The sequence below is a fragment of the Heliangelus exortis genome, chromosome 19, assembly GCF_036169615.1.
Source record: "Heliangelus exortis chromosome 19, bHelExo1.hap1, whole genome shotgun sequence".
Lineage (NCBI taxonomy): Eukaryota > Metazoa > Chordata > Aves > Apodiformes > Trochilidae > Heliangelus > Heliangelus exortis.
In genome coordinates, this window is record NC_092440.1 from 4,710,634 (window position 1) to 4,732,916 (window position 22,283).

Here is a 22,283-nt window from a genome sequence, read left to right on the forward strand (position 1 = left end):
CTTGTCCAGAGACCCTCTCTGAGATGAGGCTTGCTGTATCACCCTCACCACCCCTGGCTCACCCACTTTCAGCCACAGCCCTCCCATTTCACTGGGAGCAATGCCTGGGGAGCTTAGGAGCATTATGTCTTTCCCATCACAGCACACCCTGCACCATTATGCTGCTCCCTTTATAGGGACCATGGCTGCACAGCTTAATTACACTGCAAAACCCTGAAGAGACACATGGCCCCTCAATCAGAGTGTGGTACCTTATCAGGTCTCTCTAGGGAGATGTTAGTGCTACAGCTGACAAGAGCTGATAACATCTTTTGTGCTATGTCCTTTCTGATACATAGTCTCAGCTTTAGGGTTTGGCCAGTAATGGGATTTCCTTAAAGCCAGGAGTGGAACAGGATGTGAACAACCAAGTCCTGCTCCAGCAGCAGCAGAACAGAGATTTACCCTCCCAGGAAGGTTGAGTGATGGCACTTTGCTCAGACAATCCTCACAGCAAAGATGGGCATGCAGACCAAGTCTGCTGTTCTGCTCTGGCTAGAAGGAGCCCTGAAGCCATTTTAAATACACTGGAAATGCTAATTTCCAGAATTAAATTATATTATTGTGGGGGTTTTTTCCTGCTAAAGAAAGCTGGGAGGATACCACCCATTATATATAGGAGCTGCCTTCTTAACATTTCTGAAGAGCAAAAGCAGCAGCTGTTTCTGTAAAAAAGGGCCAGCTGCCAAATTTAGAGTACAAGAACGGAAGAGAAGTCCTTTGGGATTCTCCAGAAATGCTGCTGGGCCACCACTGAGAAAGATTTTTGCAGCAGATTCTCTGCCTAGAACTGAGCTTCCCAGGACCTCAGACGTTTTCTGACAGTTAAATTCTCACCCTCCCCACCACCCTGTCCCCCAGGCGGGTGTTGGTTTCAGGAACCAGTTCCCAGGGCTTATGCTGGGCAGCACTGGAGGAGTGGGAGCAGAGATGGCCACTGGCCCAGGTCAGGCCAGCTCACAGTGCTCTGTGTCTCTCTCATCCCTGGGAATGAGCACTTCTCCTAAACCTCTCCCTGGCCTCGTGCTGGCTCTTGCTTCTGCCATTTGGGAAACAAACAGATGCAGAGCAGTGGATGGCAGAGCTCCATGAGCAGGTTGGTAGGGAATATAGAGCTTTTAGCATGGTTAATAGGAAAAGCCTCTTCTGTTGCCAAGAAGAAAGAAGTAGCTCAGAGCTGGAGGTGAAGGTACAATGGGTACTGCTCACTGCCAGGGCAATCACCTCCTGCCTCCTCAACTTCTCCACATGAGGAGAAATTAAAGAGGGCAAAATCCCTGTCTGGACCAGACAGCTGACACTACTGCTTGCAGTCCCTGATCTCCAGCAAAAAGACCTGACCTCATTCACCACTGAGAACTGGGCACTGATGGCTACCAGGAACTCTAGCACATGGGACTAGAGGGCTCCTGCAGGGAGTTGCACAAAAATTTCAGAATCTTACACAGACCCAGAATATACAAACACCATCTCCAGAGCTGGAAAACCCAAGCCTGAAGATGACAGCTAAGCACAACTGAAGAGAAAAAGCAGCAGCAGTCAGGGGCTGTGAGTCTGTCACCCATCTGCTTCTTGTGCTGATGCATTACAGAGCTACACAGCTTCTTCATGGATCCTTCCTTAACAGCTCAGCTGTGAAGGGAGGGGCAGGGGGGAAAACACAAGGTCCTGAGGTGTTTTCTGCAGTCTACCAACCCATTTGTTAGAAGACAAGATTGATCTTTGGGCAAGACATTCAGGTCAGTTAATTCTTGGTAAGTTCAATTAAAGTTCTATTAGGAGCACACAAAGACTGGGTCTTAAACAGCAACATCTAAACCAACACAGAGTCATGTAATGCCCCAGGAATTTAATTACTGCTAATGAGAACTCAGAGTATGTAGTTTGGGTTTCATTTTTTTAAGGAAACAAGAATTTTTAATTAAAGAACAAGATTTATATTTTGGTGACAGATTAGGTGCTACTTTTAGTTCCCAAGACTTTGGCACCAGACCAGTGCAACTGGTTTCATGCCCATCCTTCCCTGGGGGTTCTCCCAGCACCCCCCACGTGGGTTCCCGGGAACTCAGGGGGATTTTCAGGATAAAAGGGATGTCTGAGGGGGGGCACCCCAGGGTCCCAGCAGAGGGAAAGGTCTACAGGGTGAGTTGGGGAGAGCAGGGACAAACTGGTACTGCTGAGCCTCCCAGTGGTGGCCTTTAGGGACTGGTTGCAGTGACTCCGCTCTCACCAGGGGTTTGGCCTGCAGGCACATGTTGTAACAGGTCCAGTTACAACATGAGGTTTTCATTTGATAGCAGCTTTGCCGTTCCCAAGCCTAATTTTTTCCACATGGTGCTGTGGATATCTCTCTTTGCTTTTTTGTATGTCTCCACTAAAAGCATTCAGCAATTAAAAAAAATAAAATAAAATTAGACCGAGGAAATTTGTTGCTTTACCTTACTTTGAAAATGTGACTAGAAAATTTGTTAGGAGGCTTTGGTGCATAACTAACCTGTGGCTTAGCATCCCCCCCCCCCCCCCATCTCCTTCCTTGACACACGTGCAGCCACACTGCATTTTCTGCACACAAATGCTATGTCAGTGCAAGAGCCACCTGAGCAACACTGTGAGCACGGTGTAATGGCACCACACCTGATCTCACTCCTCCTGCCACCTGGTAGAACACACAGCCCAGCATCCCAGAGCACCCAGCATCCCACTGGCTTGTGAAGTCCCATCCTTTTCATGTTTAGGAGTTGAAGTAACACTAAAATAATAACATAACAGTCAAAATGTTTGAGCGAAGTTGTTACGAACTGATGTGTTACAGCCTGGACAGCTAGAGAAATTTTTTAACCTGCATCTTTCAAATGATGTAAGTATGGATATGTACTTACACTGCCTTGGCTGAGTTTTAATTAAATCTGCTCCTTGCAGATTTACTGCACAATACTGAGTGTTTTTCTGATACCAGACACACCTTCAGACCAGAAACAAACACCCTAAAAGGCCGGGATGCTGTCCCCTTGTCCCCTGAGCCTGGCTGCAGCTCTCTGCTATCTCCTCTCACTTCTTCCTAAATTTATTTCTAAGCCACTGACAGACTTATCACCATGTAGCAAGCAGGTAATTTCCTGCTTCTCCACTATAAAAACCAATGTTGCAATTATATACTATCAATATTTGTACCTTCCAAAGGCCAAGGACTTGCAGAGCTGCAAATTTTTGTGACATCTGCTAAAGAAAATAAGCACCAACCAGAGGCAGGGCTCCATCTGCTCTCAGAGCAGCTCCACTGCCCCAGAGGAGAGGATGGGGCAGAAACCCAGCTCACTCCTGTGGTACCTGTCTGTCAGTCCGAATCCACAACCCCAGCAACACCCAGCTGCATGCCCCAGAGCTCTGTTCACATACCGGCCGATGGCAGAGCAGGTCTCGGTGTCAGCAGCCACGGCACCGTGCAGGTACTGCTCAGGACCACACTTGGGGCGACTCAGGATGACCACAAGCACAGCAACCACCGCCAGCACCCCCAGGGTCAGCAGCACCAGGCAGCAAACCTTCCCCGTAGCCATGGCTGTGCCCGGGCAGGCTGCGAGGCTGCTGAGGCGCCGGCTTTGCTGAGGGTGGAAGCAGAGGATCCGGCAGGTTTGGGAGGGAGGTCTCACTGAAGTGGGCTCTGCCCCCTGAGACTCAGTTACATTCTTTTTAAGATTAAAAGCTGCCCAAAAGGAAACGGTGTACTCTTTCTTTCCTGCTCTTCTATGTCTGCGAGTCTTTTCACTTTCTTTTATAAAGAACTTTTTCTGGCATGTCCACCATATGACTTTTTTTTTTTTTTAAGGCTCTGATGACAAGATTTAACACGTTCACTCCTGGAGCACTTCAAAGTGAAATCTCTAGCCCGATTACTGGCTGCACACAGCTCTCTACTCACATTCTTGCCACACAGAGCAAACTACCAAAGGCAGCCTGTGGTGGTGAATCACTAGGAGATTTACAACATCATTTCTACATTGCAAACCAGGGATATTTTCTTTCCATAAGACTATTCAAAGAAAAAGCTAAAGACAAAATACAGAGCTGGTACCTTCGTATTTACTCTTACTTTATAGTTCATTATAACCTTGCTTATTTACTTTTTTCATCATTCATCCTTTCCAACATCCACACCATACATCTGTAAATGAACATACCAGAATACCTTGAATAAAGCAGCACAGCTCTGCACATCTCCAGAACACTCAAGCTGAGAGCCCTGAGCTCCAGCCTGGAGCAGAGACAACCACAGCCCCCAACAGCTGCTAAGTCAGACCAGACCTGATTCCCATCAGAGCAGCAATGAGCAGCCTGGGTTGCTACACAGTGCAGCCACCCCCAGGGAGCTCTTTAGGAGCCTGTCCTTACACAGCTTTCCTCACACTTCAAAAGTTAAAAGTACATATCTGCCTCCTGTCTTTCTAAAAGTTATGATCTGTGATCCTTTTCCAGCTAAATCTGGGAGAAGGAGAACCCAGCAGTGCAGATGTACACTGTATTTCAGTACAGATTTTGAACTTGTACTAAACTTAATTTCCTAGCTAAGCAATATTGTGTCATGTATCAGATCCCAAGAAATGGATTTGATAGACTAAACTGTCTTTTTTGTAGTTGTATCTTCCCATAAGGTTATCTTGGGGAACTGAGATTAGTCCAAGAAAAATAATGTTTCCAAGATAAAGCCATAGTCCTTGGGGAATAATTTCTTGGTCTCCACATCTCTGTCTGATCTGGCATGTGTAAAGAAGCCTCCACAGTTCTAATGTGACTCTTCACTTCCCCCTATTTCAAAACATTGCTGATCGTGTCCAATTTCTCAATCCCCATGAGTTCCATGTTTAATTTTTGACAGATTGTTCTATAACACTTAAAGAGTCATAATTTTGGTGGCTTTTGGAAAAGCTTTTCCTTTTAAATCCAAAGCAGGGCTGGAAACCCTGACCATTCAGTACCAACAGACTCCAGGCTCAAGTGGATTTTGCCCATTTACTTTCATCAAATACCAAAGAGAATTCAACTGCAGTCTCCCAATTTCCAATAGATTTGTTTTTTCAACTCAGTACATCAAACATCTGTAGCTGGAAAATTACCTTTGTACTGTCAGGGGGAGACCTGGAAGAGGCAAGAAAGGTAAAACAGAGTCTCATCTCCCAGCCTGTGTCTGGGAAACCTAAGACAGGGTTATGATCTATTCCAACTAACAAATGCCTCCCCCACAAACCCATTTTCCTTTTAGACACACAAATGAAGACAGAGCCTCCTTGTCTCAGTGTGTAACCTTTGCAGTCTTGGTGCAACATTCAACTTTGCCCATGTTACCCTCCAAAGTTTGCACTGACCCTCTCCCATGTGAGAAGCTGCTTAGCTGGTCACACGCTGGGGCTCAGGACTGTGACCTCTACTTGTTTTGTTTGTTTGTTTCTCAAAACTTTCACATTTATCATCCATGTCTGGGAGTGCAGTTTGCCTTGGCATAAATCTCCACACGTAACACTTGACTGAAAGAATGCTCTGGTCCTTTGCTGCAAGCATGAAGGGCTTTGTACACTGCATGAAAAGGAACCCAGGCCTTCAAAGACTTTAATAGGCCAAGGACATTTCAATTAGAATTGCAATTATTAAGAGAATCACCATTTAATAACTAATAAACAGGCACAGTTTTTCTTCATATTGTTAGGGTCCTCTTAAGTCTTTGTCTCAATCTTCATTCAAAAGGTTAAATCTGAGATTTAACATCTCAAGTCCAGGCATTGCTAAGTTTGATGTGAACATCACAGCTACCTTATGAAGGGTAAGAAATCACCAAGTGATAGAAATACTCAGATTTTTAAGAGTAGAGCATACAAACTAAGTACAGGAGTTGGGAAGAAATTCCCCTTGCAGATGGATTATTGCAGAGGTGTTGAAAGATCCCAGCCACTGGGCTGAGTTGAGGGGGGAACACACATGGCAGTTTGTCTAATCCCATTGTCTCGTGATGGAAAGGACCAAGGCCTTGGAGGCACCAGGAGCTGCTGGGAACAATCTATTGCACTAAAAGCAAAGTACTTTTACCTCAAGCTCCAACGTGTTCTTGACACACTGAGCCACCCATCTGTAGGACCTGCTTCTCTGACACTGACCAGTATCAGTCACATCTGAGGAAAAGAAAACCTGTAGCTGGTTGGAAGCCAGCTCTCATAACCAGCCTCAGAATCCTCAGAATTGTGAGGAGACAATCCCAAAGAGCACCAGCATCCACACTGCTGTATGGGTGCTATTTGCTCAGCAGAATAAAGCTGGAGATGCAAATCAAAGAGCCATCTTCTGACAAGACAGAGACTTGTATGCTGAAGCAGCATTCATGACACTTTGGGACCAGACTCAAGGGAATAAGGTTGCTGCCTTGCCTACAGCAAAAGAGGTTTATGGCATGAGCAGCATTTCATGTTTTCTGCATGCCTCCCTTTTTTCAGTGCTGCTTTCCATTGACTGAGAAGAAAAATTGTTGAGCAGACATGTCTGGCTTTCTGTGCAATTAAATTCAAAGAAAAGCCAAGGCACTGACCCTCAATTTATCATTCCTCTTAAAAAATATAAACTAAAAGAACTCTAAACACACACCAAACTCATGCTAGTGTCCTAAACATCCTCCTCTGGCTGTGTCCCTACACTGGCCAAATTACATTGCAACATACTCAAGAGGTTGTCTCTTTCTGCTGGTGTCTGCTTGCAGAGCTCTGTCTACAGTCACCAAGCTCTTGTTGTAATAAAAAAGTGGGGTTTACATTTCCCAACTCTAAATTAAGTTTAAGCCATTGGACAATAGTCTAAGAAGGTTTCCAAGAGCACGCAACCAAAAGCCACACTGGATGAATTTCATACACTGTTTGTCTCCTCCTCCAGGAGGAGACCCTGTTTATAACCCATAAGTATCAGTTGTCTTTATGCAATAATCAAGTTACAAAAATATAGGTAATATACTGGGAATTTTTGCATCTGCAGAGGCATTTGATTGTGATATTAATTTTAAAGGGCAAATAAGGAAGAGATCCTCCAGGGTCCTTCAGTGTGAGGAAGAGACTGTTCAGCTGTAATGGAAAGTTCATCTTGGTTGCTTCACCCACCTGTAGCAAAGAGCAACATCCCTGAAGCTCCTCTGACCTGAGTGCTCAGAAATGGGTCTGGAAGAAGCTCTCCTGGAAAGTAACACCTCAGCAGGTCTTCCAGTGCTTATTAGTGGTGATAAGAGCTATGGTGAAAGAGGCACCTCTGAGCAGACTGGCATTATATAAAATACACCCTGATGTAATGAAGTGCCCTCCTGAACAAAATGAAGATCAGGCAAAGCCATGAGTTGGTTTCTGGTGGGATTTTTGTCAAGCCCAGTGTTGGCAATATCTTTTAATGTCCCAACATGCTGGGAGGAGGCTTGTCATGGCCAGAGCACCTGGGGGGCTGGGGAAATCCTGGTTCACAGGCACCATCCAGAGCTCAGGGAGCTTGCCAGGGGTGAAGGAGATGGGAACTCAAGTAAACCCAGCCACCTCGGGGAGCTAAACATGGGCACAAACATAATAACCCTTACCCCTGATGGCTGCATGTTTATATGTGCTTTTCTATGATATTCAGAGAGGGAAGAGTCAATCCAGCACCAGAAAAATTCACGTTATAGAAAACATTCACAGTGAAACACAAAACACTCCCCAGGAAAGTGGGAGGTTCTGGACCCCTTCCAACATCCTGTTTTAGTAAAGCACCAGCTACTCACCTTCCTTTGAGCCTTCCAAGAGGGCTGGGGAAACACCACCAAACCATGAACCTGCACTAACAAAGACCATTTGTCAAGCACATGTACCCAGAAAATAACACTCTCAGCCCTCGGGTACCCTGAGCCTCCCTGCTCCCAGAACAGAGAGAGAGATGGGGGCCCCACATCAGGGGGTGGGAGGGCTTCAATCAGGAGCCAGCAGGCAACAAAGAAGCACCCAGTCAGAGCTCTGGGAGTCCAACCCCAAGCAGGAGCATCTCCCCCTCTCCTGGCTCACAGCAAGAAAGAGATACAGCACCCCAAATGTACCTGGGGGTGAGGGCACCCAGCACCCACACCGGGGAGCTGTCAGCACCCAGACACGGCAGGACTCCTCCCGGCAGCAGCAGGCATCCAGAAACTTCCAGGAGCTCTGAGGAGCTGCCAGCACCCGGGCTCGGAATGGGGCACAGCTGTGCCGGCGGGCCCAGCCCCCAGCAGCCGCAGGTCACTGATCCATTAGCACAGCTGGGCTCGGCACCACCGGCACCCAGGACCCTTTCCCGGGGGTTTGCTCTTACTGTGCAACCCCCGGGCCCATCGCCCACCCACAGAACTGTGTCCCGGTGCTGGGAACCCCCGGGAGCTCCCGCCGGGCCACGGTGGGGCTGGGGGGGACCCTTCCCCAGGAGCAGCCCCGAGGGACGGGGGGGAGGGGGGAAGGGGCTCGGCTGGGGAGGGACGAGGGGACAGGAGACCACGGGTGGGGGCCGGAGGCAGCTGCCCCCTCAAAGAGGTGCCCCCTTCCCCCCCCTCTGCCAGGCTCTGCCTTCCCATGGGTCCAGAATAGTTTGTGCCAAAAGCTTAAGGAGCTTTGGTGTTTCCTATTCTAGGAATGTTTTCTGTAGAAACATAACTTCTATTGTTTCGGGTTGATTTGGTTAACAAGAAGGAAAAGTGCCAGTATTTCTCTGTAAGCTAAGCAAATAATGTCATTCAGGCCTAGGCAGTGTTTTGGTACTGGTTAAATGCACCCCAAAAAGCAGTTATCCACAGTGGTTCCTTACTGGTATTGAATTTCCTTTGCAATGTGTTTTTGGAAGCTTCAAAGGTCACTCAGCACCAGCAGTGCAAGGCTGCATCCCCTGAGGCCCATGCCCTGGCTCTGCAGGGCATATTCTTCCCTTGCTACACAGCTTGGTGTAGGACATTGAGTATGAACCAGAGCTGAGCTTTATTATCTGCTGCTCATCTAGGCAAGTGCTGCAGAGAGTCTCTGCCAAGCTGGGATGGCATCACCTCCTTGCCTGGCACCAGCCCAGCAGTACTTTTGGTTCCTGAACCCTCAAAAAAAACCCCTCAGCCCTCACCAGACCCTTTCATAGAATCATAGAATTGGCAGGGTTGGAAGGGACCTCAGAGATCATCAAGTCCAACCCTTGATCCACTCCCACTGCAGTTCCCAGCCCATGGCACTGAGTGCCACATCCAGGCTCTTTTTAAATGTCTCCAGGGATGGAGAATCCACCCCTTCCCTGGGCAGCCCATTCCAATGTCTGATCACCCTCTCTGTAAAGAAATTCTTTCTAATGTCCAACCTAAACCTCCCCTGGCACAACTTGAGACCTCTTGTGCCCTCTTGTCTTGCTGAGAAAAGAGACCAACCCCCACCTGGCTCCAACCTCCTTTCAGGGAGTTGTAGAGAGTCCTGCCTGAAGTCAATCACCACTTTTCCTTCCTTCCTTCCCTTGGATGTTCCCACTCCACACAGCCAGGAGTGACTAAGAAGCAACAAGTGACACATGGTTCCTGGAGGACAGTCTCTATTTTCACAACAAGTTTTAAGAAGGTGCCACTCACCACTCTGGCAGCCAAGCTGGACTTTCCCTCTTCTACTTCTCCCTCAAGGTCTGACACCTGCTGCAGAACCAGGGGCAGATCTGTGCTCCAGAAGCCTGCCAAGCCCAGGCTCTCAGCAGGCTGTACATGTTATGTGTTTCTTTGCCTGACACTGGCAAAAATTCAGTCAGTCTGAAAAGGACTGGACACACACATAAACACATACATCACACACACATCAGTGGCTGAGATTGCCCAACACACTCTTTTGGAGGCTTGTTTATTCAAGGCCAAACAAACAGCCATCTTGAACATATAATCTCAGTAAAAGCAAGAGTAGGAAAACTTCTGTTTTCCAGAAATTGCTTAGAAAGAGGAAAAAATATTTAACCAAGCCGAAATAGTTCAATTTTTAAATATAAAGACATCTAGTGCAGCCCTGTCCTGGTTTCATGGTCACATATACTGTTTCTTTTGAAGAATATTTGTCTCATTTGCTTCCATTCAGTTTCCAACCTTTCTATACAATAAGCTCAAATGTTGACCATATTAACATGAGGACACAGAAGCAGACAGGTGGTCAAACTGAGAGCCCCAGGGCTCAGTATCCTCCCTCTGACAGCACCTGGCAGTAGATGCCCGGGGAAGATTATAGCAACAAATGTATAGAGATTTTTTTCCCTCAATGGTCTTCCAGTCTCCCAATACTTGAAACTCAGAAGCTTCCTGAGCCATAAATGTGGTCTTTATACCTGGTAGCCCTTGATCATTTGGTTTCATGAATTTAATTTCATCCAACTTCTGATTTACTGGATACTAGAGGTTTCCAGAGTAAAACACTGCAAGATACAACCTTGCTGCTTATTTGAAAATTACAGAAACTGCCTGGTTTTTATCTGCTTTTTAATGCTGTTACAGTTCCAAAAGCCACAGCACCACAATAAAGCAAATTTACATAGTAATAACTATCTCTAGCAACTAATGTTGTCTTAGTATCTGTAAAATTGTATTTCAAATGCCTCTTTTTGCAAGCCTCAAAGGCAACATTGTGACTCCTCTATGTCCTATTAGAAGATCAGCTTCTGTACCTGGAGATGACAAAAGAATGGCTGTGTTCCACTTAAAAGACTCAACAACTATCAAGTCCTGTTTGAACACAAACTGATATTTGGTTCTTTGTGTTAACACCTAGATTAGAACACTAACTCAGCACCCAGAGGTGCCCAGGCTACTCAACTGGTTAGTCCTAAAACTGGGTGGCTGCAGTGACCTGCAGTTTGAGAATGGTTCCTGGACTTTCCTAACTGCCAGCCCACACCCAGGAGCTGGCTGAGGCATTTGCTGGTTGGAACAGACAAAAATCACTACTGGGAATGTGCTGGTGAGTTTGCCAGCACCAACAGCCGTGTTCCAGTGCCTGTGAAACCTCTGAATTTCTGCCTGGATTTCCAGAGGAGCAGTCCACACCTTCACTGGGCTGCATCCCTTCAGTCTCTTCACCCAAGAGCCCCTGGGCTGCTGTTATTCCAGCCATGCTGAGTCTCCACTTTAGAAAAAGTGGCTTTAGTCAGAGTATCTGTATTTGACCTGAAAGAAACACTGCCCCATTCCCATCTGAGAGGGCTCTGTGCTGTTATGCCTGTCACCTGCTGCTGCACCTCCTGTGAGTCCAGGGCAACAAGGTTACTGGGAAAGAAAACCCCTCTGGAACAGGCAGCACTGGTACTTCTGCTGGAACCCACTGCTTAACGCCCTCCTGTTGGCAGCATCTTGATCCCTGAAGTTCCAGGAAGGAGCCCATGCAAGGACATGGAATAAAGGCTTTGGGAATGTCACTCTAAATGGACAATCAGAGAGAAAGAAACCTGCCAAGACTGAAAGAGTTGTCAGTCCTGTGAAGGACTCCTCAGCCAACTGAGTCAGCTTTTAGGGGCTTTTCTGAAAAACAAGTTGAAGTACAGTCACAGCTCAGCAGAAGTCCTGGAATATGAACTAAAAAGGGATTTATAACAAGAAAGAAAAGGAAAATTTGAGTAACTGCTTACTCTTATCCAAAACCACAGGTTTTATCTATTCAACCATGACCCTGCACCTACAGCCAATGTTAACTGGTGCCTCATGGATGTGCTGGTGGTTAAATGGGATCTTCTGATAAATGCAAATAGGTTGTGACAGAAGAGTACAACATAAACACAAAAGCTTCCTCAATCACAGCTTACAATTTACAAACTCCATTTCCCATGACTCACTAGAAGCCCCAAACTTAATTCCTACCCCAGTTATATTTATGTTGATACTTGAAGTCAGCTGATTTTAAAGGTGTTAACTGCAGAACAGAAGCAGGGAAAACCTCTCTCTCTCACTGAGAACACATGATGGAATGGAAATAATTCCCAGTAGAGAACAGGATAAAGAATAATTTTTAGGTCAGACTATAGTTAAGAGCTACTTTCCATAACAGCCAGCTTTCACATGAAATTAAAACCAAAACTTGCTTTTGAGTCCAAGCAGTTCCATGGGTGGTTCTTCAGTGATTCAGCAAAGTGAGGATTGATGGTGACTACTGGCTGCAGAGGACAGGCATCTACATTTTTAAAACTGCTGCCACAGTATTATCCCAAATAACAAGGCCAAAAGTTGGAATTAACCCTCAGTCTCCTCCTTGCTCCAAGCTGATGCCTTGTTCATTTGTGAGTTCTCACCCTGCACATGCTGTTCTTGTAAGAGAACAAAAGTTTTGGCTTTCTTTGGTTTTTTTGTAATTTGGCATCTCTGATCAGCCACAGAGCATCAGTAATAATAACAGACATTGAACTATTTAAAAGATAACTGCTGACCTTGTGATTTTCTTCAGGGTTGACTTAACTCTGCTCTAGCCAGAATGAAGACAAAGCTAAGAGATTCTTGCCAAGGGGATGGCTTTTCAAGACACTGCCAGGGGCTCCCTAACAAGGAGAAATGCACAAGACCACAGCTTTATAAATGCTGAAGAACTCACACTCCAGCAGCACCACGCTATCAATATACAGCAACATTCATACAATCTGACACCAAAGGGTCATCTCCTCTGTGTTCCTGTTTGGTTTTGCTTCCTTTTCCTAGGAATAACAGGAATGTCAAATCCGAATACTCTGAGAAGAGCAGAGAACAATACCAAATGGTGAGCAATAGGCAAGGAATTGCAAAACTACAGCTTCATGATGGTAGTGAAACAATGTGAATGCCTAGAGGTTAAACTTCAAGGGACAGGAAGTGAAGAAGAATGAGCTGGAGTTTCTCAGAATGCTAGATACATCAACACTAGAGGCTGAAAAGCAGAACACATTTCTGGGAAATAGGGAAGAGTTTAAGAAAAAAAAAAGATACAGGCTTGGAAGTTCATTAGTGAAACTGGGAACTCTGCCCTCTGCCTGGACCTCTGCTCAACTCTCAACTCAATTTGATAGCCAAGGTCCTTTATAAGGATGCAATGACCTTAATCTCTGTTTACATGGAAGAGTAGCTCTGTCCCAAGATAAATGAGTGGGAATTGAGGTTTTATTGTGTTAACCCTGGTTGTGCTAGGGGAAAGCAGTCATGGCATGTTCTTTTCCTCTCTAGCCATGACAACTCTAATCCTTTGAGATGGAGTGGATCCCCCCCAGGGCACTCAAGGCTACCGTGCAGGCACAGTGTACTGAGGGTATAAAGCTCTGGCTGAGAAGGACCTCCATGTCCCAGCCTAAGAGCCACTCTGGCCAAGCCCTCACCTTATCCTTATCCATGGGTGCTCCAGTCCCCCATGCAAAGGACCCCTCTGAGGAGAAAGCCCTCACTTCAGGCTGGCATTCTGTCTGAACTCCACTCTCACAATATGGCTTGAATTTCTTATTTTCAGAGCCCTAATCTTGACTGTAAACCTAGACTCTAAGCCAGGATCTCAGCCACATCCCCAGGTCATACAGTGCTAAAGAAACCCAACCAACAACTTTTCAAGTATTTTGGCAACCCTAGTTGAGAGCCCCTCTATCCCACTACATCTAGGATTTCTCTTTCTTAGGTTCCTAACCAAAATTCTGTGTCTCTACCAGGTCTTGCACAATGAGACACACCACAAAACTTGGGAAAGGTGCACCTAACAGTCCCAATGGCAGAGCTACTGCTGCTCTCTAGCAATGCTTTGATACTCAGCCCTGTCAGGTGGGATGATGAGAAACATCTATGCAAGATCCAGCAGTGCCTCAGTGCATTTAGAAACTAATATTCAATTTAGTTAATATACTGGGAGATGAGGACATCTACAGGAATAGGGCTCAGGGATCTTCTCCAGGCTGCATCTTAACCACTGCTTCAGTAACACTGCTGACATGGTATCATCCTGCCACAGCTCTTCCAGCATTGATGTGGTCTGGTTTTTAGAACCTGCACCTGACTCTCAGGTCAGAAACCTCTCAGAAACATGGGGTTATTCCTCCTTGTGAACAAAGAACTGTACAAAGCAAGTTATCCTAGACACTGCATTCATCAAACAATTTCTTTGATCGAGTCTAGACAATTCTAGCCCCCAAACCTATTTAAGTACCTGAACTGAAGCCAGCCAGCAGACTTCCTTACCTGTGTGTCTCTACTTGCCTCCTAAATCAGCCTCTTTCTCTCACCTCTCTCCCTGAAGCACAACAGCACTAAGTGAAGCCTCTCTTAGACAAGCACAACAAGTGCTGTCCTCTGTTCTTCAAATATATTCAAAGCTGCAGCAGTGTCTGGTGCTCAGGTGAGTATCTCAGGTGAAGGCAGCAGAATGCCACAAGCCAGTACAGGATCCCACTGTGCCTCAAAGGATGTATAATGCAATGTAATGTAATGTATATGTATGTATATGTATATATATGTATATATATGTATATGTATGTAATGTAATGTATATATGCAATCCTTAGCAAAGCAGAGGCTAACTTACAGCTGGAGAGCTAATCAGTGACAGAATTAAGAATAAAACTGAGGAGGAAATCTTCCTTGCTCCACCTGTAAGACAACACACAGGTCTCTTTGCACAGTCAAAAAGCTCCAGCAGCTTTTGTGTCTGAAAAATTAAAATGCAGTCTACATATCAAAGCACTATATTCCTCTCTGTAGAGGTCTTAGAAAGACACACCAGTTTCACAGCCAGAGAGAACAAAATTCAAATCACTTTCAAAAGTCTGGCAATACCCACATAAAAGTCTTGTTTTCTGATTCTGTGAGCTTTTTACTCTTCCTTCCATGATTATTTCCAAAACTGAAAATAAAACAAAGCACAAGTATCATGCATTGAGCATGTCCTTTGATGTCAGAAAATAAGCAAATTCATAAAATAGCAGTGATTTCTGGACATGAAGAGACAAGGTACCTGCCCCACACTACCTGAACTCTGTCCTCCTTGACTGATATCCCAATCCAGACACAAATCCTGCTCTCATTCTGTCTCTGAGCTTCCTAAGACAGGAGCTGCTGATAGCCCACAGCCACATATTTATACTGCACCACGGAACTAACACCACATGCAGCATTTATCTGAATCTCTTCATCTTTATGCAACAACCTATTTTTTATTTTATCCAACAGTAATCCTACAAATCACATTCATTTGCCACCAAACTGGGAATAAAATTTATGTTTCCTCTCAGGCACACATTTCACTTATTCTCCAGACTTCCATGGTTTTAAAGATGCTTCTTGTGACATTCACTATTCATTATTTCATATCCAGATACAAGATTATAATGTTTTAGTATTTTGGAGAACAGAACAATGTTATGTTCCATTTTAATAATATCCCTGGAAGCCCACAGATACCATCCTGCTATGATCCCACTGACTTCCCCTGACTTCCCTGCATTTAGTCCAGATTGACACTCAACGATGAACTGTAGGGTTTATTTTAAATTTGATCTCATGATACAAAATAAACTTCAGCCTGGGAAATCTGGCAGCTGAGAAATTCACGTGTGTAAGATGAATTGTTGGTTGGTAATTTATCTGCTCCAGCAAGCTCTGTCTTGCTTTTTGATACACCTGGTGCCCCTGGCAGACTGTTTGCCATAGGCTCTAACACCACAGGGAGCAGAGCATTACAAGAACAAGCCATGTCCTACTTGGTCCCAAATTTTTTCTTCTGGGTCCCATTTTGCAGTTATGTTCAGTGCTTCTGGAAATGCACCAAGAAATCTGGTTCAGTGCAAGAACAATCTGTTCCAAGACTGTCTCTCTCTTCTCACCATTTCAAATGCTCTTGAATGCTTGGCTCTGCATCCAAAGCAGAAACTCTTAATTCCATTCTAACCAGTCTCATATGATTGTGAAATTTTATTATGACAATTTTGCTTACAGACTTGGGCACTTGAAATGAGGAAAATAAATTAAAAAGAAAAAAAAGCCAATAATGGATAATAGGCTCAAATCACAGTGGTGTAGATCAGTGTAAGCAAACAAATTCCAACAGCCATTTCAAGTCTCCCCTTCCTAAGACTGCTCCACAGCAGATGCTTTTATTTAAGGAAACTTCTGTCAGAGAACACTTTGCTTCCTCAGTCCTTATCTGAAAGGCCCACAGGCAAAGAAGCTTTGAAGACAATGATCTCCCAGGACTGAGATCAATCCACAGACCAAGAGCCCCATCCAAGATTTGCAGAAACTTCTTACATGACTCTCAGTAGATAATTCCTTTCCATCTCAGGGGTTCTTTTTTATTTGCTCTTTTTTATACTCTTTTCTGAGGTCCTGTAACTGATCCTCCTTCATGAGCTCCATGCAGTTCCCCATTCATGACTATTCCATCTTGCTTCTCAGGCTGAAGCACCCAATATCCAAGGCTTTTGACTGTCACTTTCTGGTCACTCACCCCAACAATTTACATTGATTTATTTCATTTTGAATGCCAGGAGCTAAAAACAGCATGTTCTGAGAGCAAATGCTTCACATGGGTAAGTGACTGCAGAATCAGAAAGGATAAAGATGAAAGCCAGTTGGCAGACAGCCATTAGTGGGAGACACATTCTGCTTCCCAAATACTGCTTTCAGAAGGAAAGAGGAGATTATTAAAGGTATAATTAAATAGATATACTGCTCTTTAAGAAGGCAGTATCTGGTTTTAACTGGAAGGATAAAAATAACATGAAATACTGTATCAGTTACAAAACCAAGTAGTTACAGCCTGATCCATCTGTATTATGGCTCTGAAGTACCTCCCTTCCCAAGATTACTATTTACTCTTTATTATATTTCATTTTGTCAAGCAGCTTAGAGCTGCACTTGCATATTTTTTCAAGTGCTGGGTTTATAGAAGAGCCTGGATGCTCAACTAATCTAAGGACATCTTGCCATGTCTATAGCTATATAGGATCCTCAGAAACACTCACAACAAATCCTGTAGGTAGAGCAGCTGCTTTTGAGGCAGACTGAAAGGGCAATCACAGGTGTAGGTACCCAGCACAGCCTAGTAAGGAACATCAGCTTCCTCTGCTGAGTGACAGATTTTCCTCCACCACACTGCTGAATATCATTCAGTTCCTGAAGACACTGGAAACTGTGTGGGAATGCAGAGACATTTGGTCTAAGTGAGAACAGTGATTACCTGACACACATCAGATTCTCTCTGTGAAGGCCCAGACTCTACAGCTGGGAATGCACAGAATTTAGAGGCTGATCTGGGGCTCTGTAACAAAGTCCACAGCCAGAGAGGCATTTCCTAGGGAGCCCACTCCTCCCCTTTGTGGTGCAGTGCACATCCAGGTATGTGACAGGGGAGCAGCCAAAGGCAATCCTGCCAGGGCTAGCCCTGAGTAGAGAACTGCAACTCAAATAAAAAAAGGTGACACTGTGGTCAGTGGCATTTTACAGAAACCTTGTGAACCAAGAAAGAGGAATGGCACTTTGGCAAAGTGTAAGAGCTCTAACTGCATGCTTCAAGTATTAGTCTATGCTGAGCAATTCATGCTTACCCTACTGCATCAAGGTCTTGCTTTAGAAATCTGGGGAAATGTCTAGAAACAGAATGAAACCACAGTTAGCAGCTTGAAGTGCTGCTAACTTCAAAATCAAAAGGAAAATCTCCCAAATGGAACGGGTTTTCCCCCCCAGACTAACCTAAAACTCAGAATAAGGACCACCAGCAACTAGAACAGAAAATGGCACATTAAAGGTTGTTTTACTTCTCAAAGCTCAACCTTTATGTTAATTAAGCAAAACTCAGGAAGTAGTTGCAGTAGTAATGTTCATCATATTCAAATCTCCTCAGATGCTTCATCCAAGAGTTGCTTTAGCTCCCTGCACAATGCATTATGTTTACACACTGCCACCACAACTCATCTTTTATCCTGAGTGTTGAAATGTTGAGACTGCTTATGCCTTAAGCTCCTGGATTCATGTGGGTATGCAAGAAATGCAGTTTTAAATAAAACCAAATTTCTAGCACTTCATATGGTGAAGAAAATCTAAGTTTTCTTCTTCTTTTTAGCAGTCGCATTTTGAAGTACACATAAAAAAGGCACAGAATACACTGCTTATTAAACCAGACTATTCTTAAGGTACTGTCAAGACTGGGGGAAGCAAACTGGAGTTGGAACTCTGTTTGCAGAAGCTAGGCAAAAATGTAATAATTCTGAAGAAACCATTAGGAGAAATTAATGCATCTACACTAAGAGAAATTAACTGGTATGTAAAAAAACAGGTATCTTTTTCTCTCTCCCTCTTGTATATGATTCAAGACTTCAAACACTTTTCCCCACAGAGCTGTCCTGCTGCTTTCCATCAACCCCTGGAGACTGCACATTTCAGCACGTTCCCATTCCAATGCACCACTTGGTCCCCTGTTCTGGGTCTTTTCAAACCAACAGTTACTGCAATTTTTACTTTATACTGAAAGAGAAAGAAAACACCCTCTGGTCTAACAAAAGAGCCACAACATAAGAGATAAGCTAGAGCAACATTTCCATTAAGCCTTCCATTTCTGCCTGAGTATGTCCTGGCATCAATAATCTTGTATTTCTTAAGGATTAACTTTTATAATTTGAAGAAGAATCCATAGCAAGTCCTATCCTTTGAGAACTTGTAGTTTTCTGTCAGATCCTGCTACCAGGTATGCATTGCTTTACTCTGGGAAGTTTAATACTTAATTTTTTTTATCCTGCAAATTCAAATGACACATACAACAGACTGCTCAAAGAGCTATACACCAGCAGCAGCCAGACATGGGGATACATTGCCCTGCAATGGTTAAATATATCCTGAGAGCCTGCTGACCTTTCCTTCAGAAGAGGTTATGTACTATGAGTGGGTCGATATTTCTCAGACTACAAAGGAAGTCTCATCTCTATCCATGTGCAGCTTTGACCTTCAGCCTTAGCAGGTCTGTGCATGTCAGGTGCAGTATAATGTTGAGTCTGCAGGAGCTGAAAAGCTTTGGGAAGAGAAGTTGCTTCAGCAGGACCAGAAATATTACCACAGTTCCTAAAATTCCCCATTTCTCCTCACCTATATGACTCCAGGCTTTGTTCCACCTGAATACTTGTTCCACAGCAGTCCAGTTTTGCTCCCATGACAAATAAACAGACTGCATGTTTTCCAGTAACTTCATCCATCCCTGACAGATCAACACCCAAACAATGCTCCAGCCAAAAGAACACATTTGACAAACTTCTTCATTTTTGTCATACTCCAACACGTCCTTACAAGTAAAGATTAAATTAATCCTGCACAAACAACAAGGTCTAATTTATCAGTAACCTATGCTGTTTTCTTAAATTACATTATTTCTATTTTATCTTTTTCTCTTAGATTAATTTGATTCACATAATCAGGATAAAGTTACAATAACTTGTTGCCAGCTTGGATTTGTCCTTTGCTGCACCTGAGTCAGGCTTGAAGAGAAGCTGGAGTGCCCCCATGTCCATTTGTCTCTCTGATAACCACTCTTTTTACAGAAGGTGGCATCTTTTGCTACAAACACTGCCCCATTTTAAAGTGGGGAAGCCACTGACTAAAGCCTTAATGCAACACTCCTGTACTCCAACTTCCCACTGGAGCTTGCAAAATGCAGAGAAGGCCCCATATGATCAGAGGTTTTTTAGTACAGCTTTCAGAAGAGAAGGCTGGATGAATTCCAGAATAATGTGCACACTAGAACCACACATAGTGTTTCCTACACATCCCAAATGTTTAAGCTGAACATCAGTAATGGAGCCACCTGCCAGAGGATTTAGGGTGTCTCTTTTCCTAGTGGATCTTCTGGTACCAAGTGTTGTATTAGCTCACTCTATAGTGCTTACATTGTTTGTGCTCTACTGAGTCATTCATCCTTATGGCAATTGCATGAACTTAAAAAAACCTCTGTGGTGTTTGATTGAAACTGTAATGCTGTAGTGCTTACACCAAGGTGACAAAATGCTGCTTTACCCTGGAAGCTACTAGTGTTGGTTTGGCTAAAGTTGGGCACTGCAGCTGGGTACTTCTTTGCCTACCAGAAACCTCTGGCACAATGAGTGATAAGAACAGAGAGCAAACACCATGGAATGCATGGTTCCATAAAGCAACTCAACCTCCAACTGTCTCAGGAAAACACATTAACAAAACAAAAAACCCCTTCTTGTTGCTGTGGCTTAAAGACAGCTGTAATGTGGGAGAAAGAAAACCCAAGAAAGTGACCTATCAGCAGGTGACAACTTTTGTGGGCCTCCATCTCTTCATCTGCTAGATGGGAATAACACATACACATTCCTGATATTTCCATTTGAAAATGCCCTACTTCAGTGACTATGGATCTATACCACTGATTTCAGCAGACTCCAGAACAGACCTATCAATAAAAAGGTTGTCATTCCACAGTCCTTCCACAGTTCTCCTCAGTTATTAAAAGTACTGAATAAATTTCTCCCACACAGCTATTTCATTAACCTGCTCAAGCATTGCTGAGCCATCCCAACCAAACATTCCCATTGCTCTGTTTCCCCCAGTGATTTCTTTGTTGCTGTTTTCTTTCTCCAAGTCTATCACCCACTGAAAATCCACTAGGTCTGCTGTTTCCTTAACTTCTGGCAATCATACCCAGAACTTCTGTAGCTAAATAAACACATCGCAGAAGCTTTGCCATCAAGACCCAGTAGATTTTCTGGAGCTAACGTAGCTCTTTATCCCCACCTGGAGGAGGGACCGAACGTTCAAAGAAAATGAAATGATCCCTCCCCGCCGGAGAGAGGCTACAGCTGAAAATGCATTTTTGTAACTTCGCCAGATTGCACCCAGGACACGCTTTTCAAATACCTGTATCACAGCAACTACAACTCATTTCTATTCAATCCCATTTTGTACTTGTCAATGAACTCTTCTGCCATCTGCTACCAGCTTCGTAGATTCAAAATACTGAACTTCTGTTTAAAACCAAACCAAAGCAAAGCAACAACCAACCAAACAATAAAACCCCCGAACCAAAATAAACCAAAACCAAAGCAAGCCACCGGAGCTGCTGCCTCCCCTCCTCTTACCACCATGATCAAACCCAGTTCTGAGATCCAGTTTGGAAAAAGCACATTGGAGTGGAAGCTCATGTCAATACCAGGATATAAGGTACCATTTTAAATCCTGATCCTGTAAGCATTTGTCTAAATATTAAATCATTTTACACTGGTAAATTATTCTATTAAACTGGATTAAAAAAGTCACCCTGTCAGGGCTGACATTAGAAAAGGAATTCTTCTGTTGGTCTCTTTAGCACAATTTTTTTCTCTTTGTTTCAGTGTTAAGGACAGCAGTGGGCTAAAAGGCCCCATCATTTTGTTTGACCTCCTACATAACCTAAACCAGACCATTTCATTCAATTATTTCTGCATCTCCTTGCATAGAAATTGAGAAAATTTACATTTTACCCTCAGTGATCTTTTCTGTCAGAATACGTAAATCCTCTTACAAACAAAACCAAACTCACGTGAGGAGGTTTATGGCCCATAATTATGTTTACTGGTGTTAATTTTCTCTTATTTATATGCCCATCTTTGGTATCTTATAATTTTCCAAACCACTGACTGGAATTTTCTCCCTGAATACTGGCACACGAGCATTCCAATTTTTAAAAACATGAGCAGCAGATTTTCCTGCCTGCTTTCCTTGCACTGGGGCTTTGCAAATGAATGTATTCCCTCTAAATATGAACCACAAACACGGATCAAACACACTGCTGCATTACTAGCAACTGTTTGTTGTCTCTCTAGGTGGATGTGACCACCACAAGGGTTTCTTTTGCCCTCCCTAAGCCCTGGGAAGTGACTTTCCTTACCTCTACAGCCGTGACCTTTTCCTGGCGACTTCAGCTTCCCTTATAAATTCTCCCATATCAAAATGTGTAATCACTCTTTCCTATAGCTCATCTGATGTGTGCAGGTCATTTTTTAAGTGTCTCATGTCATAGCTGCCTCATTTTGATGTAGTTTTCCGGCCATTTAACACACTTCTATTTTAAAGTCCTACATTTCCACCACAGTGTTATCTTTTTTTTTTACCACATTGTTTTAAAGTCCCCTCACAGGAAGCGGGTCTTTGTGCACAACGCTTTTAATCTGCCCACACGGCGCTCTCTCCGCTCGCACCACGAACTCTGCGCAAACAGCGGCTCCAGCTTCACCACCGAAGGCCACGCCGCCTGACCGCCGTC

At 44.3% G+C, this 22,283-nt stretch overlaps 1 protein-coding gene across 2 annotated transcripts in view; it reads right to left on the bottom strand.

The window, feature by feature from the left end:
* GGT5 (gamma-glutamyltransferase 5) overlaps positions 1-21,996 on the bottom strand; it is a 34,466-nt gene extending 12,470 nt beyond the window's left edge. The window contains exon 1 of one of the 2 annotated variants that reach the window (XM_071763287.1): positions 21,909-21,996. Coding sequence is in view for 1 of the 2 variants with exons in the window: in XM_071763288.1 (XP_071619389.1) it covers positions 3,436-3,596 (161 nt within the window). In the remaining variant the exon portion in view is untranslated. Of the gene's footprint in view, positions 1-3,435; positions 3,819-21,908 lie in introns of those variants that run through there. The other variant, XM_071763288.1, reaches the window with a different exon arrangement.
* Positions 21,997-22,283: the final 287 nt, after the last annotated feature.